Source organism: Cucurbita pepo, chromosome LG20 (genome assembly GCF_002806865.2).
Source record: "Cucurbita pepo subsp. pepo cultivar mu-cu-16 chromosome LG20, ASM280686v2, whole genome shotgun sequence".
In the NCBI taxonomy this organism is placed as follows: domain Eukaryota; kingdom Viridiplantae; phylum Streptophyta; class Magnoliopsida; order Cucurbitales; family Cucurbitaceae; genus Cucurbita; species Cucurbita pepo.
In genome coordinates this window covers 6446592-6465735 of record NC_036657.1, presented here as the reverse complement: position 1 = coordinate 6465735, position 19144 = coordinate 6446592, and the positions used below count along the sequence as shown (strand labels likewise).

The 19144-nt window shown below is 35.8% G+C and overlaps 2 protein-coding genes across 2 annotated transcripts; one reads left to right on the top strand and one right to left on the bottom strand.

Annotated features, from left to right (window-relative positions):
- Positions 1 to 6224: 6224 nt before the first annotated feature.
- Positions 6225 to 6703, top strand: LOC111783652 (auxin-responsive protein SAUR72-like). The gene has a single exon (XM_023664570.1). It carries the CDS (start codon positions 6261 to 6263, stop codon positions 6690 to 6692), a length of 432 nt encoding a protein of 143 aa, XP_023520338.1. The 5' UTR covers positions 6225 to 6260; the 3' UTR covers positions 6693 to 6703.
- Positions 6704 to 12233: 5530 nt separating this feature from the next.
- On the bottom strand, positions 12234 to 14269 carry LOC111782604 (heavy metal-associated isoprenylated plant protein 3-like). Its single transcript, XM_023663389.1, has 5 exons — positions 14132 to 14269; positions 13903 to 14050; positions 13184 to 13428; positions 13012 to 13099; positions 12234 to 12934 (listed from the first exon to the last, which is right to left on the bottom strand). The coding sequence occupies exons 1-5, from the start codon at positions 14138 to 14140 to the stop codon at positions 12417 to 12419; spliced, it is 1008 nt and encodes a 335-aa protein (XP_023519157.1). The 5' UTR covers positions 14141 to 14269; the 3' UTR covers positions 12234 to 12416.
- Between the last annotated feature and the right edge of the window lie 4875 nt (positions 14270 to 19144).

The window sequence follows — 19144 nt, the reverse complement described above, 5'->3', positions numbered from 1 at the left end:
TCCTTCATCATGCTCTTCTTAAAAAATTCAAACATTTCTTCATTATTGCCAGTAAATATTAAATCATCAACGTATAAGCAAATAATGATAATGTTACCTCCCTTTTCAGTTTTCACATACAACGTATGTTCATACGGGCATTTAGTGAATCCCATCTTTTCAAAATGAGAATCAATGCGACTGTACCATGCCCTTGGAGCTTGCTTCAAACCGTACAAAGCTTTCTTCAACTTGTATACTTGTTCCTCTTTGCCTTTTTGAACAAAACCTTCTGGTTGCTCCACATATACTTCTTCTTGAAGCTCTCCATGTAAGAAGGCCGATTTCACATCAAGTTGATATATAGGCCAAGATTTCTGTGCTGCAATAGAAATTATGAGCCTGATAGTGTCTTGACGTGCCACTGGTGCAAATACCTCCTTATAATCAATTCCATACTTTTGCTTGTATCCTTTTGCAACAAGTCGCGCCTTGTACTTATCCACCTCACCGTTTTCATTCAACTTGGTTTTGAAAACCCATTTTACTCCGATTGTTTTCTGCCCTCTAGGAAGATCAGTGAGCTCCCACGTCTTGTTCTTCTCTATGGATTTGATTTCACTGTCCATAGCTTCCTTCCATTTCTTCTCCTTTACTGCTTCTTCATAGACAATTGGATCACTATCCATAAAGAATGCAAAATAACCACTATCACTTGATTCATAGTCCATCTCATAATCAATCATCCAGTTTGGTCTCTTTCTTGTTCTTGGATGTCTTTGATTATGATCATGATCTTCTTCTACTGGTTCTTCTTGTTGAGCTTGTGATGAGCTCTCTCCATGCTCATAGTGAGGCTGAATAGGGGCTTCAGTTTGTTCTTCTTCAAGATCTACAGGAATCTGCTGATTTACAGTGATCTTTTCTTCCCATGTCCAAGTCTTCTTTTCGTCAAAGACTACATCACGACTTACCACCACCTTCTTTGTCAAAGGATCATAAAGCTTGTACGCCTTAGAGGTCTCGCTTACTCCAAGGAATACACACTTCAAACTCTTGTCTTCAAGTTTCTTCCTTTTCTCATCAGGAACGTGTGCATATGCTATGCACCCAAAGATTCTAAAGTGGTCTACTGCAGGTTTTCTTCCGCTCCATGCTTCTTGTGGAGTCATATCTCTAACAGAAAAGGTAGGACTCCGGTTGAGAATGTGAACGGACCACACGACAGCTTCTGGCCAGAATTCCTTCGGGACTTCTCCTTTATTTAGTAAACTTCGAACCATGTTGAGAATGGTCCTGTTTTTTCTTTCGGCCACACCATTTTGTTGTGGTGTATATGCTGTTGTTAACTGCCTCCGTATGCCCTTCTCTTCACAAAATTGAATAAACTCGTTCGAGCAGAATTCTCCACCTCTGTCAGTTCTTAAAGCCTTGACTCTTCTTCCAGTTTCCGTCTTCATAGTAGCACAAAACTTTTTGAAGCAATCAAAGGCTTCTGATTTGGCGTGCAAGAAATAAGTCCATGTTTTTCGACTAAAATCATCGATGAGGGTCATGAAATATTTCTTGTTACCATTTGATGCTGGAGAGATGGGACCACATATGTCCGAATGAATCAACTCCAAAATTGCTTGAGCTCTTCTTGATTTTCCAGATGGAAAAGAGTTTCTTTCATGTTTTGCTACTACACAGCTCTCGCAAATTTCCGTTGGTGGAGTAATATCTGGCAACCCAGTTACCATCTTCTTTGAGAACAACGTCTTTAATCCTTTGAAGTGTAGATGACCATACCTAAAATGCCAAAGCCAGGTGGTATCTTCTTTCTTCACCATCAAACTTTTGGCAACGATATTTAACGTCAACGGATATAGACGGTTGGTGGTCATCTTCATCTTAGCAATCGATCCTCTTTTGGAGTCATAAATTTCACATTCATCATTTTGGAATGTGATCACATACCCCTTTTCTTGTAATTGACCGATACTAAGTAAGTTGGCTTTCAGATCAGGGATGTAGAATACATTAGAAATAGACTCTACAAAGCCATTTCTAGTCTTGATATCTACGGTTCCTTTCCCCATCACTTGGAGAGTTGAATTGTTGCCGAGAGAAACCGTAGTATGAAAATTTTCATCTAGAGTTGAGAAGAATTCCTTACAACCTGTCATATGATTGCTGCATCCAGAGTCTACGACCCATACACCTTGATCTGCGACCTTCATAGCATGGAATGACATTAATAATGTTTCTTCTTCTCTTCTCTCCACAAAATTGGATTGATCTCTTTTCTCCTTTTGAAGCCTGGTATAGCATTCATTTTTGTAATGTCCAAGGCGTCCACATCTGTAGCATTCCACCTTGGACTTGTCAAAGTGTCTCTTGCCTTTGTTTTCATAATCATTTCTGGCTAGGTCTACTGACCTGCCAACATCTCCACTTCTTTCTCGACTGCCTCTCCCACGACCTCTGCCTCTTCTTTGCCCTCTACCTCTAGGGCTTGAAGATTCACCTGGTGTGGATATTTTTAAGGCTGTCATCTCCTCTATTGCACTTGTACGATTGAGCCTCTGCTCATGTACTAACAGGGAGCTTTGGAGTTCATCTATTTGCATCTCTTCGACATTGTTTGCTTCTTCGATAGAACATACAATGTAATCGAACTTTGGAGTTAGTGATCGCAAAATCTTTTCTACGACCGCAACCTCCGTGATTGAACCACCATGCATCCTCATTTTACTTGCAAGACTTATAACCTTGCCAATATAATCATTCACCGTTTCTCCCTTTTGCATTTGGAGAATTTCAAAGTCTCTTCTGACGGCTTGTAGTTGAGCACGTTTTACTCTCGTTGAGCCTTGATACTTCCTCCTCATAGAATCCCAAATTTCCTTGGATGTCTTCTTCTGAAGCATTGTTTCCAAGATAGTCCTATCAATGGACTGAAATAAATAGTTCTTGACCTTCAGGTCCTTCAGCTTCGATGCTGCCAACAGTTGCTGTTGACCAGCTGAGAGTACCTCGCCTTCATTTGGCTCTTCATAACCCGTCTCCACCATATCAAAGAACTCCTTTGATCTGAGAAAATTTTCCATCAACATCGCCCAATGATCATAGTGACCATCGAACCTCGGGATGGCGGGCTGAACGTAGCTCTCAACTTGTTTTTCTGCTGCCATTTTTTTTGCTGCTGCAAGATTGCTCTGATACCAGTTGTTGGTGACAACAGAAAACTGAAGTGAGATTGAGAGGAGGAGTGATTTGAATGATGGGGAGGGAGGTCCTTTTATAGGGAGATTCCCGGAGTTGGTTGAGATTTGTGTGGATGAAATTGAATTCACCTCCTTCTTCTCTTCGGCAGTAACTCATTCAACTCATTCAAACTCTATTATTAGCTTCAACAACTCATTCAAACTCTATTATTAGCTTCAACATTGAGTTGAATTAGGTTGGAAACATCTTTCTAGACCAACTCGAAATTTCGTGATGGTTGGGTTGATGACCTCAACAATTTGAATAGAGTTCCCAACTCTTTATTTGTCGAGCTAGATTGCGAGATTGTTCTTTTATTATTATTATTTCAAAAAAAAATCTTAATCTACCATACAAGTTACCTTGGTAATTAAATTTTCATAAAATTAAGTATCAACTATTCACGAGCAACGCATCACTAACATAAGCTATAAATGTCAAATATTCTTAATTTACATAATAATTTTAAAATTACAGTCAAGCTTTTGTTGTAATACTATTTTTTGGTTGGTTAGGTTAACCTGACAAGAAAAAATGTCAACCAGTAAACCCATTCAAATTTATTGTTTCCAAAAACTAGACCCAATCAAACGAAAAAAAAAAAAAAAAAAAAATCTAACTCAACCTAATTTTGGATTGGTCGAATTCTCAAGTCATATGAATACCTCGACTTAGAGGAGATATTTCTAATGACTACAAATTTTTTTTTGCATAATACTTGTGTTAATGAAGTGGATTATATACTTGATTTGATCAAATAAAATGGGTTTAAGCTTAAACTAGAAATGACCGAACGAGTGCAGTGAATCTCAAATACTACCCCACAAACTAACTCGAGCTCTTTTAAAATGCTTTATTTTCATACGTTATCTTCAAATGTCTATGCCAACAAAGTGTACTTTTTGTGGCTCAATCATAGAAATTTCAAAATTGAATGTTATTGGGTTTGAGAGTAATCTTATGGGCCATCTCTTAGAAATTTTTCCAAGAACCAAGGAAGATAAAATATGCTAAAAATACTGGGATTGATTTGTGGAAATAATCTTAAGTCAAACCAGTAGCGTGTCCAAATTGTATGGGAACAGAAGCAAAGATAAACACTTTTACGATATTAGATGAATATTGTTATAAGTGAAACTTAGTCTAGTTTGAATGACAAAACTTCGATCCGAGATTAAACAAAGGGAAGTTCATGGTTAGCCTTAAACATGTCGCTAGGCCCTAGGTCAAGCCACCATACCTTCTTTTTTGGAAGTAAGTTAGTGACTAGATTAAAATGAAACCATACATCGAATTGAAGATCCAACGAAGAAAAAAAGGTAGCAATGAAACCCTACATCGACTCTGTATTGAATGAACACATAACTCTTCAAGATATATTATACAACCCTGTTGAGGATATTTAGCCTTCCATCAGGGTTTACCATATATCATATTTGACCCTTGATCATATGAATTAGAGGGTTGAAAGGAAGAAGATTAGAAGAAGATTCAAAAGCCATAGTATTAGAGCTTGTTCGGTTTAGCAACTCCGATCATTTCTTCTCTATGACTTCTGAATCTTCTTCTCATCTTCTTCCTTTCAACACTCTAATCCATATGATTAAGGGTCAAATATGATACATATGGTAAACCATAATGGAAGGCTAAATATCTTTAGCCCTACCTTTATCAACGCTTCAATTAAGTCCTAGCTAATATAAGCATCAACCGGTACAAATCAAACAAAAGCTTAAGTTTTCTTGCTACGTGTTGGACGAGTGGCGCCATTAGAATTTAAATTGTCTTGCAGGTATCATTTGTCTCATTTTTTCAATGAGATGGTGCAGATGATATCTGCAAACATGATATGAGTATTCTTAGTCTCATCGGGTTGAGGATTATTGGGAGTGAGTCCCACATTGATTAATTTAGTGGAAGATCATGAGTTTATAAGTGAGAAATAGTATCTCCATTGGTATGAGGCCTTTTGGGGAAGCCCAAAGCAAAGCCATAGTATAAAAAATACTCTTTCCTTCCAAATTGATGATATAATTTATGGCGGTCCTACCCAAATTGAGTGGGAGTCGCTAATTGCAATGGGGTGAGGCCGAATATCTAATTGCTTTTCATGAATATCCATCGGTTTCGGTATTTTACCATACTTCTTTCTGCATTTTCATACAATTTAGACACCACATTTTTGTCGACGTGCAACTCGAACAGGCCAATACTCTAGTTTATGGTCGGGATCAAACAATCAACATTTAGAAGGGTAGTTGGTGTCTTTATTCATTGCTCGTTTCTACCAGAATACACCATAAATTTTCAATTTCATCAAACTAAGCCATAAAATTTAAATAACTGTCGCAATTTTTATCATTGGTTCAATTTACGCTAATTCCCCCATTAATTTTAACATAAAACGGTCTAAGAATCTGCATAAACTCAATAATTTAAATAAAACAAACTTTTACCCAAAAATAAGCTCAACCATGCCCTAATTAACCATTGTACAATTTTACAATTTAAAAAGTTGAGTCGGCATAAGAAGCGGATATTCAAAAGAATTAGGTCAGAGATGGAGAGTACCTCCTCGACCAGCCAAACCCGAGTATTATCTCTTACATTAGACGACATAATTCATAGACGAACTTTCCATTTTCGGTAGCGTTTCAATAATCTAGAAGTGTGAAGAAGTAAGCATAATCTAAGAATGAAGTGATTATATGGGCTTGGAATTGCTTCATTCCATGAGAACCACTTCAATAATTTGGAGGCAGAAATGACAGTTCTAAAAGTGACACTTCATAGAACTTTGAATGCATGGACTCATTTACTCACATGCTGTGGTCTCCTCTTAACTTAACTTCACATACTTCAGTCCAAAACCTTGCATGCCATTTCCTCTCTCTATTTCACCTTTTTGACCTCTTCAAATCTTATCTCTCACTCCACATTAACACTATATATACACCTAATTTCATAAATTTTTTAGCAACCCATCAAATTAAAACTCCAAAGAAGGGATCTTTTCTCTATTTTATACTCAAATGGCCAAGTCTAGGAGCATGAAGAGAAAGAACGGTATCAAGGTCGTCGTTGAGAAGTTGCAAAAGAGCCTATCTCGAGGTCGAAAACCGAGTAGTGAGAATAGTTATGAGGATTTCGATGAAGTTGTGGACTCGACGTCGGTACCAGAGGACGTGAAAGAAGGGCATTTTGCAGTGGTGGCGGTGGACGGGGAGGAGCCGAAACGATTCGTTGTTCCGTTGAGTTGTTTGACACATCCTATGTTCTTGAGGCTGTTGGAGCAAGCAGCTGAGGAGTATGGGTTTGATCATGAAGGTGCATTGACAATCCCATGTCAGCCATGTGAGGTTGAGAATATTTTGGCTGAGCAATGGAAGTTAGAGTCTAAAAGAGATTCTAGAGATGCATTTACTTGGGGAACTTTGTGTAAAGCCATTATTCAAAGTTATTGAAACTCAAACTACTAAAAACGTTTACATTTTTCTTTTAATTATTAGGTTAATTCCTCTTCTCCAAAAAATTCAATAAGTTTTTCCGTTAATTATGAACGTGTCTCTATTCCGATGTACTTTCTTTCAGCTTCACACTATTGTCGTTATATTTAAAATAATAATAATAATAATAAAGAGTATCAATGAGTTTCATACCCATAGTTTTAGTTTAAGTTCGAAGGAGAGGTCAACCCTAGGAAGAAACGAACGAGAAAGATGACATGATGACTAGCACAGTCGGATCAGTTGAATCGACGTTCAAAAATTCATCACACGTATTGTTGTGAAGATCTAAGGCTGAGTCAAACTTAGACTTTCAATAGGATGATCGAGTATAAAGATATCATAAGTAGAGGAAACCGATAAAGCAAAATTCGAATAAGAGCAATCACGAGAGAACCGGAGGATCACATTTCGATTACAAAAAACAACACTTCATTGGATTCTCATTTGGGCCTCCTTTTCTTAGCCCATTTACTTTTCTCATTCAAGCCCATTAGAGACATCAATGCTTAGGGCTAGTACAAAGGAGAGATCAAAATTATAGAACAAAATTATTGTTTTTTTTTTTTAATTATTTTTTAAAAAATCATACTTAATCTTACAAATCTCAAATGTCAAACGTTCACAAGTCATCATTCATCAATGACATCAGTAACAAAAATCAAATATTCTCGATCTTTATAATAATCTTAAAAGTAGAGCCGAATTGGGTTGTAACTCAAAAAAAATCGACCCACGTACACTTAAGATTTTCGATTTTTCAAAATTTTAACTCAGTCTAAACTGGAAAAAAGATCTAACCCAACTCAATTATTATGATTTAGATTGAGTAGTTTAGTTGGTCGAGTTCTCAAATCATATGCCATTAGTATCCAATGGTGCTTGGAATCGAAAGTGATAGTGACGGGATCATAATTACGTTTGAAATTCTGCTCCGAAAAGGTTAATATTTGAGTAATCACTAATAACGATTTTTAGAGTGTTCCAATATTAGTACCATAAACATATACTTTAATGATTCATTGCACTCTTTTCCTTTTGGAAATTATTGCTCTAATTCTAAGTATTTCGACCGTTATGGAATTATTTCTTATTCATTTTATGGGTATATGACTCAAAAAATTCCATCAATCCAATCCAATCCAACTTTTATTGTTTAAATTGAGTTATGAACTTATTCGGGTTACGTTGAATTTAAATAAATAAAAAAAATTATAAATCAGGTTTCTCCCAAGGTTCCCTAAAAGTAATTGGGTTGAATCGAGATATTATATGTTATGTGCATCGGGATATTTTTCCGTTATACTATATTAGTACGTATACGTACCTTCGATATTTATGTTCATCATGATATCATGCGGGCCTATCCCTCCATGGTGTCCATCAACGTGTTAGCATGTTTAGCCCAACAAAGCTAGGCCTAGGAGGTACGTATACGACCAACCTGGTGGACCCATGTGTGCGTGGGTAAGTCATGTGTGGAGAAGCACCACACATCCAACCCTGCATGGACTAGAAAGAGCTTAAGGTCATGACTATGGTATTTTAAAAGATAGGTCACATCATGCATGTATGTGTTTGCATTACCTAACCCCAACAGTACAGTTACTTAATATTTCTTAAAATACTAAATCCCACGTGGGACTGAGCTCACGCAATCATCATATCTAAATATAAAAAAGTATTTATTTATTTATTTATTTTTAAAAAAATACAAAAATTTAAATAACCCTTTAGAAAGAAGGCAAAAGCATATAATAAAAAGCATATCCTTTAATCACATGCGGTTTGAGAATCTCTACTCTTCGTCTCACTTTCCTTCCGTACACCCATTTCAATATTAAATTATATCAAAAATTAGTTACCCATTATTAGCGTTCATATAACCCAAAAATCTGATCAAATCGAACTACTCACGTAAAATTTAGATTGATTTAGGATTGGGTTGAATTCTTTGAAAGTCGAAAATTTGGATCGGTTTGTGGGTTGACCCGAAAATAGGGTTACAATCCTACCTTACCCTACGTTGTAACATGTGAGTGTTTCTCGTAATCCAAGAGTCTGACCAACTCGAGCTACTCATCCCTTTTCTTCTGGGGGTGGGGTGGATTGGGTTGAATTCTTTGAAAGTCAAATTCAGGCGATTGCAGATGACATAACTAGCAAATACGTTCCTCCTCACGTCGACATAAGTAGCTACGGGGTTTGCTATGACTTTTTACTATTGTCCTACCATTACTGAGACATTTGCTTTTGTTCAATATATAATAACAGAAGCTAACTTTGGTTGGTTAATCCGATCAGTTCATAGATGGTCGGCAAGTATGATGGTCTTAATGATGATCCTGCACGTATTTCGCGTGTATCTTAAAAATTTGGGTGAATTTGTGGGTTGACTCGAAAATAGAGTTACAACCTAACCAACCAAAGTTATTAGTGATACGTTATTAGTTATGAATGTATGTCTAATATTTGTAAGACACGGAGTAGATGAGTATAATTTTTTAAATTAATTAAACAAACAAATTGACAACCCAACCCAATAATTCAAATTGGGCTGTGAACTTTTCGAGTTGTTCGAGTCATCAAATCAACCAATTTAAAAGTTCAAGTTAGTTTAAAAGATTCTCGTAACCTAATCTAATCCATATTGGGTTGAGATTACACAGAGTTTTTTTTTTTTTTTTTCTCGCTTTGTTTGAAAAGAAGAAAAAAAGAAAAAGTTTATTGTTGTGAAAAGTAAAAGAAAAAAGAAAAAAAAAATAAAGGAAAAAGGGGATGGTGGGCATGATGATGAAGGTAACACAAGAGATAGCAATGTGCATCCCAACTAGGATTTTTATGATATTGCTACTCTAATCTCCTCTACAATCTCGTTACAATAATATCAACCTAATTCAGGCAACGACACATGGGAAGAAATTACGTACATCACACGTATTACAGGTTAACAGACAAGAAGAAGTTATTGGTCATACTCTAGCCGGTAGTAAGATTACAGAGGAAGAGGGAGGCCAAAACACTCTCCGTCAAATTTTAGGCTCGAAGCTATGAGAGTTTCATTTGAATAGATTTGGACGAGAGTTTTGTTGAACAAATTTCGACAAAAGAGTACAGGAAGAATTAAGTTCGGGTCTCGATGGTGAGTAATAATTAGACATGTCAATGGGGCGAGGATAGGGAAGCTCATCCCCACCACCTATTTCATCCTCTGTCTCGATCTCATTTCTCTAACGGAGAAAAAATGTTTTCGAGTTCCTCCTCGAGTGTGCCGCTAAAGGAAGATTTCTCTCCAGGTTCGGGAGAGGTGGTAGTGGGTAAAATGTAGCGTGTCTAGTAATAATAGGGTTAAAAAAAAAAGTGTTAAAAAAGTAAGAAAAAGGGGGAAATGATAATAAAAGAGAAGGAAAAAGAAAGGGAGGGATCTTTTGGTAGAGAGGAACGGACAGAAGGGCTTAGTGAAGTAAAAAGGACAAAGTTAACCATTTTAATTTCATTTTATTAATTATTTGGTTTTTTTTTTTTTTTTTTTTTTTTTTTTTTTTTTTTTTTTTTTTTTTTTTTTTTTTTTTTTTTTTTTTTNAATAAAAATTAAAATATAATTATTTATAAAATGGAACGTGCAGCAAATAATCAGAGTAGTGGAGTGGGGCCCACTCTCTCTCTCTCTCTTCCAACAACTTTTTCAGACCCATTTGTAGAGAGAGAGAGAAAGAGACAAATGGAAAATTATGAAAAATCGTTTACCCAAATAAGAATCTTTTTATTTATTTATTTTTTTATTTTTCTTTTTATATTTTCTATCCCATAATTGCCCCTACCTTCTTTCTCCTTTTCTTCCTCCCAATCATTTTTTTTTTTTTTTTTTTTTTTTTTTTTTTTTTTTTTTTTTTTTTTTTTTTTTTTTTNTTTTTTTTTTTTTTTACTTTTCTATTTAATAGATTATTTTTTTTCTTTACTTTTAATATTAAATCTTTTATTATTCACCAAAATGTTTATTCTTTTTATAATAATATTCAAAACACTCAAATTACTCATATAATTCCTTTCATTCTTCTTCAACAACTCTTATTTTCCATCTTTTTCTTTTTAATATTNCCTTCTCGCTGGCACATAGTATGATGTCTAGTTCTAATACCATTTGTAACGCATAGATGACTAGCTCTAATACTATTTGTAACGCCTAGATCCACCGCTCGCTAGGGTTTTCCCTTTTGGGCTTCCTCTCGAGGCTTCAAAACATGTCACCACACGACAAAAAATTTAACCCATCCTAAACCTAAAAAAAAAATATAATATAGANTTTATTTATTTCAATCAATTAAGATTTATATGAAAAAAAAAAAAAAAAAATCTAAGAGATAGTTATCATAAATAGATTATAAAAGAAAAGGGCAAAATGGAGAGAAATTTTTATTTCCTGTCTTACCTTATGCATAAATTGGATCCATAAATTAGACTAACTTGAGATTTCAACTCAACTTCAATAGAGTTCACACCCCAATTCTCTATTGTCTTAGGTCTTTTTAAGGCCAGCGGCTTTACAGGCACATCGTCTCGTTTAGGGAACAGTCTTACAGGCACAACGTCTCGTTTAGGGAACAGTCTTACAGGCACAACGTCTCGTTTAGGGAACAGTCTTACAGGCACAGCGTCTCGTTTAGGTAACAGTCTTACAGGCACAGCGTCTCGTTTAGGTAACAGTCTTACTGGCACAGCGTCTCGTTTAGGGAACAGTCTTACTGGCACAGCGTCTCGTTTAGGGAACAGTCTTACTGGCACAGCGTCTCGTTTAGGGAACAGTCTTACTGGCACAGCGTCTCGTTTAGGGAACAGTCTTACTGGCACAGCGTCTCGTTTAGGGAACAGTCTTACTGGCACAGCGTCTCGTTTAGGGAACAGTCTTACTGGCACAGCGTCTCGTTTAGGGAACAGTCTTACTGGCACAGCGTCTCGTTTAGGGAACAGTCTTACTGGCACAGCGTCTCGTTTAGGGAACAGTCTTACTGGCACAGCGTCTCGTTTAGGGAACAGTCTTACTGGCACAGCGTCTCGTTTAGGGAACAGTCTTACTGGCACAGCGTCTCGTTTAGGGAACAGTCTTACTGGCACAGCGTCTCGTTTAGGGAACAGTCTTACTGGCACAGCGTCTCGTTTAGGGAACAGTCTTACTGGCACAGCGTCTCGTTTAGGGAACAGCCTTCTCGCTGGCACATAGTATGATGTCTAGTTCTAATACCATTTGTAACGCATAGATGACTAGCTCTAATACTATTTGTAACGCCTAGATCCACCGCTCGCTAGGGTTTTCCCTTTTGGGCTTCCTCTCGAGGCTTCAAAACATGTCACCACACGACAAAAAATTTAACCCATCCTAAACCTAAAAAAAAAATATAATATAGATTGATCAAATTCTCGAGCCAGTAGTGTAAGATTAAGAGGGTGGACCCAAGTGGGGGTAAAGTGTAGAAAAATGGGCACAAATTAAGAGCCAAGATATTAAAAAACAAACACATAATGATAGCCCAAAGGGAATCAATTCCCCTCTTCATCCAATATTAACCAACAAAATAACAACAAAAACCTTCCTTCCTTCCTTCATTCCCCCTCCCCTACCAAAAACTAACCAAATTACCAACTAGACATTGGATTCTTCTTCTAAATTTTTACATTTTCTAATCCTTACATGATCGAGCAAGCATTTGGATTCTCATCGCTAAACAACTGCGGTGCGTGTAAATTCTCCCCCACGACCCCTCCCGCTCCATACCCGTACCCATACCCGAGACCAGTACTCATCCCGTACCCATTCAACCCGTATCCATATCCTATTCCTCCTCCCACTCCCATGTACTCCATTTTGTACCCTTCCATTTTTCCACCTCCACCACCCTCTTCCATGCCCGTTGCTCCACCGTCTCCTCCACCGTTACCGCCTTTCTTCTTCTTCTTTCCTCCTCCATTCTCATTGCTATTGCTGTCGCCGTCGCCGGCTGCAGGAGGTTCTTTCTTGGTGCCGCCACCACCTTCGTTTTTGTTGTTGTTGTTGTTATTGTCCTTGTCTTTCTCCTTCTTCGTTGGGACAATCTCCACCGCTCGTTTTAGTCTCTCGGTTAAGCAACCACTCAAGGCCTTAACATCCATTGTGCCTTTCACGGTCACCAACTCCTTCTGCTTATCCAATGACATCTCTTGAACGCCTGACATTATTTCAAATCAAAATCAAAATCAAATATCAAATCAATTAAGAACCCATTTCTTGTTCATCATCTCTTACCTTTGAATTTGGTTGTAATCCTTTGAATCTTCTCTATACACCCCTGGCAATGTAGCGCCACCTTCAGCACCGCCGTCGTCACCGGCGGCTGTTTCAAAAACAGAGAAGAAAACAGAATCAAACAACGGAATCTCAGAGGGGACCAACAAGGGTTTCTTGTTTTTTTCTTTACCTCTTTGGGTTTCTTCTTGTTCTCCTCTGTTTTCTTGTCGGATTTGTTGTTATTAGAAGAGGTCTGGTCTTCATCGCCCTTAACTTTGGGCTTCGAGTCCTTTTCTTTCTTGCTCTGTGGTGAAATCAAATCCACTTTCTTCTTCGTCTTGTTTGAAAGCTTCTCAAGGAGTTTCGATGCGTCTATTTTTTCCCCCGTTACTGTCAGTTTGTTTCCTTCAATCTCAGCTTTCACAGTCTGCACACCTGAAGAACAAACAAACAAACAAAACAGAGCGCCTCCATTAATGGTGTCAGATATCTTCATTGCCGAATAACAGAAAGGTAAAATACACAAATGGAAACCCGATTTGGGTACTTTTTTGTTCTTCCTGTTAACAGTTCAAAAAACAGAGCATTATCGATTCACTGCGCTCAATAATGGCGGAAAGCGGAAAATCGAAAACAGAGCATGTTTATATCTGAAACTGACAGTAAAATCATAACGATGACAGAACAGAGGAAAAATATACACATGGAACCCGATTTAGGTCTTCTTTTGTTCTTCCTGTTAACAGTTCAAAAAACAGAGCATTATCGATTCACTGCTCAGTAATGGCGGAAAGCAGAAAATCGAAAACAGAGCATATTTATATCTGAAACTGACAGTAAAATAACATAACAGGGGACAAACAGAGGAAAAGAAAAAACAGGAATCCGCCATGGCCGTCGTGATCATACCTTCAAATCCCTTAACACATTTGGTGATTTTGTTGGCGCAGCCTTCACAATGCATATCGACTTTAAGAACCACAGTGAATGGATTCTCTTCCTTCTTCTTCCCTCCGCCTCCATCGCCGTTTTTCTCATTCTCGTTCTTCGTCTTCTTCTGTACAACAAAACCCTAAAGAATTAACCCTAAAAAACACAGAGAAGAACAGAAACAGAGCAAAAATCCGAGTCGACTCACCTCGCCCATTGTAACACAGGTAGTTTCGTCTTCTGAAATTCAAAACGAAATCGAAATTAGAGAGATGGGAAACCGTTTAGAGAGGGAGAGTATTTATAGCGAGAGAATAGAGAGGGAGAGAAATTTCAGAGGAAGCGGTTTCGTTCGTGACGATGAAGACGTGCCATACTCCATGGATGAATGTATGTATGTATGTATGTATGTATGTATGGATGATCTAAAATTACAAATTAGTCCCTCACTTTTATGTTTATTATTATTTGTTTTTTAAAATTTAAAGTACGATTAAATAAATACATTATGAATAATTAAATATAAAAAAGTTAATTTTTGGTTAAATTATTGTTTAATTAATTTATTTAGACATAAGTTTGCGGTTATGATAATTAAAGAGCGAAGACATTTTGACCAATTTAATTTAAAACGTTATGTCGAATTATGTTTTTTATATATATATATATTAAATATTTAAGGCATTTATGGAAAATTAAAAAATAGAAAATATAATTATTTATGGTTTTATTTTTCTCGGGAAATTCTTATAAAGTGGAAAAGTATATTTGTCAGAGAAAAGGCAAAAATATTATTTAAAATTTGTACAATAATATATATATATATATATATATATATTTTTTTTTTTTTTGCTTACCTATAAAAATGCTAAAAGTGTATCTTTGTTCTCTAAAATGTGTTGTGTGTCCCTTTTGTGTTCGTGAATTGGATTGGGTCGAGTTTGTGTATTTTTTAAATTTAACTGAGTTGTTCGAGTGTTAAATTTTTTAACTCAGTTGGGTAATTTTTTTTTTAGTGGGGTTGATTTGTATTGATCAAGGTAATTTATCTAAAATTTTATTTTTAATAAAGGTAAAATGTTAACATATAAAATATATATTTACTTATTTTTAAATATTTAATTAAAATTTGCTGACATCTTCGTGATTCTCGGTCTGAGCCCCTTTAGCCCACTCTCTTTTTACATAGCCAACGAGTTGGTGTACTCTTCCTTGATGCTGACCCGATAGAAGTTAAGCCATTTGTCTAAAAAAGAATGGTCTCGATCTTCTTCTTTCTTAGTATTATTGTAAACCATTTGATCCTAGTCGTCTTGCGTGGAAGGAGTCAAATGACAGAGATTTAGCTTTCCTCAAACCGTAAATATATACTACTATTAAATTGCATCCGACCACCCGATCAATTTAGACTCGAACCTAACCACCCCGCTTTTGGAGATGACGGAGACTTTACTCGATGTCTTGACCCATCCATAGTCCGCTAATCTAATCCCTCTTTAGGTTTTGAAAAAAAATATTTTTAAAATAGGTAAAAATTATCTTTAAAAGTTATGGAATAATAAATAATGAAAAAATAACAATTATGAAGTTAAATAAAAATAAAATGAGTATATATTTTATCGTAATCAAAATGTATATTTTAAAATTAACAATAAATTCAAGTTTGTTCGATTTAACCTAATCTAGTTTTAAAAGAACGCATGAACCAATCTAATTTATAAAGTTTTAGTTATTTAAACCTAACTCAACTCAAACGGTACGAGATGAGTAAGGTTGATCGATTTTTTTCTTTAGATTATCGAGTTTTTTGAACAACCCTAATAAACAATGGGGGATGAGGGCGACTCTGTCTGTCCATAGGTTAGACCATACCGGAGGCTGAAGTCTTTTCATGATGGGAATAGGACATACCAACATTCTCGTTGTCGGATCGAAACAAGAAAGGGAAGGAAGCTGGTTGTTAGAGAGAAGACAAGACGCATGGAATGTAACTGCACGGAAGAGCGTTAACTTTATACGCAAAGGCACGGGAACACTGCAACTAGCACTTAAAAGCCAGGTAAAAACAAACAAATGTACAGACGATTCTCAATCTAACCCACTTTAACATCATCGTTCTTTAACAAACTTGATCTTCTTTAGGTGTCTCTCGTTAATTTTTTTCAAACAAAAACTTTAATAACAAAGTTCTCGTTCAACTACGACTAGGGCCCTCTATAATACATTAACTTTGAAAAGAGTTTCTTTTGTTAAAAGATGATTTTTCCTTTATCTTTTGTAACCTTCCAAGAATTTTCATATCTATAGTTGAGTTATTAAAGGTTTCACGACCCTACTTTTTTCTCTTTCTAAAACCTGTATAGCTTTTGACATTCTCACGTAAAGTCATCGAAATTATTTCGAGCACCAAGAACAAGCAAAGGTAAAACAATGTTTTTAAGATTATGAACAAAAACCGTTAACTGCATACCTAAATAAAACCGAACAAAAATCCTTACTGTTGGCTTGTTCGATCATATTATACCTCGGTCTTGTAAATGACTTGTTCGATCATATCACCTTCCCGACAATCATTTTCATCTGCAAGGGAGAGAGAACAGAAAGATGAAAAGGGTTTCGAGTACGAACTAATTGAATCTCGAAACTATAATTATTATCCCTAGTGAATCTATTTATCGTAGAGATAGGGATGAATTAGCATTGTCAACTCTCGTGAAAAGCATACCCGACCTCTTTCCTTAGTTAGATGATGCTTTTATGCACTTAAAAGGGAACACACATGATGCTCCTCAACACATTTGTCAATAAAATATATTTCTAAATTACATCAAAAGTGTTTTATTATTAACTACTTTTTCATAAAGGCACTTCTTTTTAAAGCATTTCTCAAATGCAACCTTTTATTAAAGCATTCTCAATTACAATGGGTGCTTTTTCACAACAGTAAAAAAAATGTATTTTTAATTACGTTATCGAAACACTTTGTGTATAGTAAAATAATAAAGAAATATTCACGAAAATTTTGAAAATACTCGGGATAAGATCGAGGGTGCTTTGTAAAACATCTTACTTACAATGATAACTAAATTGAAATATCAAAAATCTTATAATAGAAATAAAACTCTCGAGTATATCGTATATTGTTAATGTTTGAGCTACTTAGTTCGAGAGGAGCTTATTTCTACCTGACGTACAAAACGAAAGTCGAGGAAAGCTTGAAAAGCTTGTTGATTCATGATATGCTTCCTAGGGAAAGAGACGAACCCAATAGATTGAAGTTGGGTAAGGTGGATTATGTTCGGTTTCTCTTTTCTCGATCATGGTAAGTCAAGTTAGAATTGAATTGTCGAGTTTGTACCGCTCAACGAGAGAAAGGGTTCGATCAGGTCTCAGTTCCATAGACCCTAAAGCAAATCAATATCAATGATTGGAGAGATTTTAAGGTTAAAAAAACATGTATTGAAGTATTAAATTTTTAGGTGTGAAATGAAGAAGAATTGAATGATTTAAGTATTGAGACATGTCAGCTTTTACCATTACCGTTAAATTTACAGCACCTTTACAAATTCCCTACTAAACAACAATTTTACCTCTCATTAAATTTACTGTTTTAACTCCATAATTTTCAATCGAGTTTGGGTTGAGTTAATTTTTTAAAAATTAAAAATCTGTTCCATTCGTAGGTTGACATTTTTAAGTTGAGTCAACTCGACTGACGTAAAAATAGGGTTATTGTAAATATTTGATACTTGATATTTTAGCTATTAATATAACATGTACGGTGGATAAATATGAATTTTAAAAATAATTATATATAAAAAAAAGAACAACCCGACCAACTAACCCAACTCAAGGGTTGAGTTGGTTTGTAATCTGTATTTGAATTGTTTTGGTCACCAACCCTTCTAGGTTAGTTCAAAAGACTTTCCTAACCCAACTTTAGAATTTCGTTGGTCTTTTTATTGGAATGTTTGAAGTGAAACAAGCACGTTAGACCTCGTTCGTTCCAGCAATTGTTTCAGATCCCACCTGCTCTGTAACTGTACCCTTAGGTGGGATCTGAAACAATTGTTGTAACACGATGAGCTAACATGTTGTTACACAATGTCGTGGAACTACTTAGATGAAATTGAGATTCAAGGAGTCGAACGACTTTAGTTACATTAGTTTAGACCAACCATGTACGTGACCTCGTGACCTTACTGTTGGATTTGTTGGATGAATTGATGGTTGTATGAACAATGTCATGTGGCCTTGCACATGTCATATTTTATGATGGTATGTCATGGTATGATATGAGTCATGTTATCATTGATACATGATGCATAACCCTTAAAGCCCGGTAAGTTAATTATGGAAAATGTGATAACAATAATGTATGCATAATTCATAAGCATGTTATGTTATAGAGGTACGTATGCCATAATTTTAAGCTATGAGGATATCATGCATTTATGCATGTCATGTGCATTGGGATACTTCCCCGTTATGATTAGTACGGACGCATACCTTACAATATTTATGCTCACCATGATATTATGCAGGCTCATTCTCTCCATATTGTTCGACAACACAGAGCGCGCTAACCTAATGAGCCAGATCCAAGGGGTATGTATACGAGCCAACCTAGTGGGTCCATGTGCGCATGTGTGGGTTGTGTTAAAATACCACGCATTCAACCCTCCTCCGACGAGAAAGCAGAACCCAAGGCCATATTATGATATTTTATAAAAGGATAAGTCCCACCATGATTACTTGTGTATGCATTTTTCGACTACAATAGTGAAATTACTTACTAAATATTTCTTAAAATACTCGAGTCACATGCTACTCTTATTTTTAAGATAAAGGTAAGATATCCATGTACGAATCACAATGCTACACGGGAGGCCGTGAGATCAAAACTAGGGTAAACACAAACACAATTTAAATGATTGTTTAAAAAATAAGCTCTAAAGTATGAATTTTTGAAATAAGAGGAAAGCCCAAAACATTGGCAAAATAGAAAGTAAGATGGGCCTGAGGCCCAAAACAGAACAACAAATTAAATTAAAAAATAAAAAGAGGAAAAATAGATATTATTATTTGATAAAACTTATTATTATTATTTTAAATTTATTAGGCAGATTTCAATTTTTTTTTTTTAATAAAAAAATACATTTAAATTTAAACTAATACTAAGCTCTAAATTATTAATTTTTAAAATGATATCGCGAGAAAA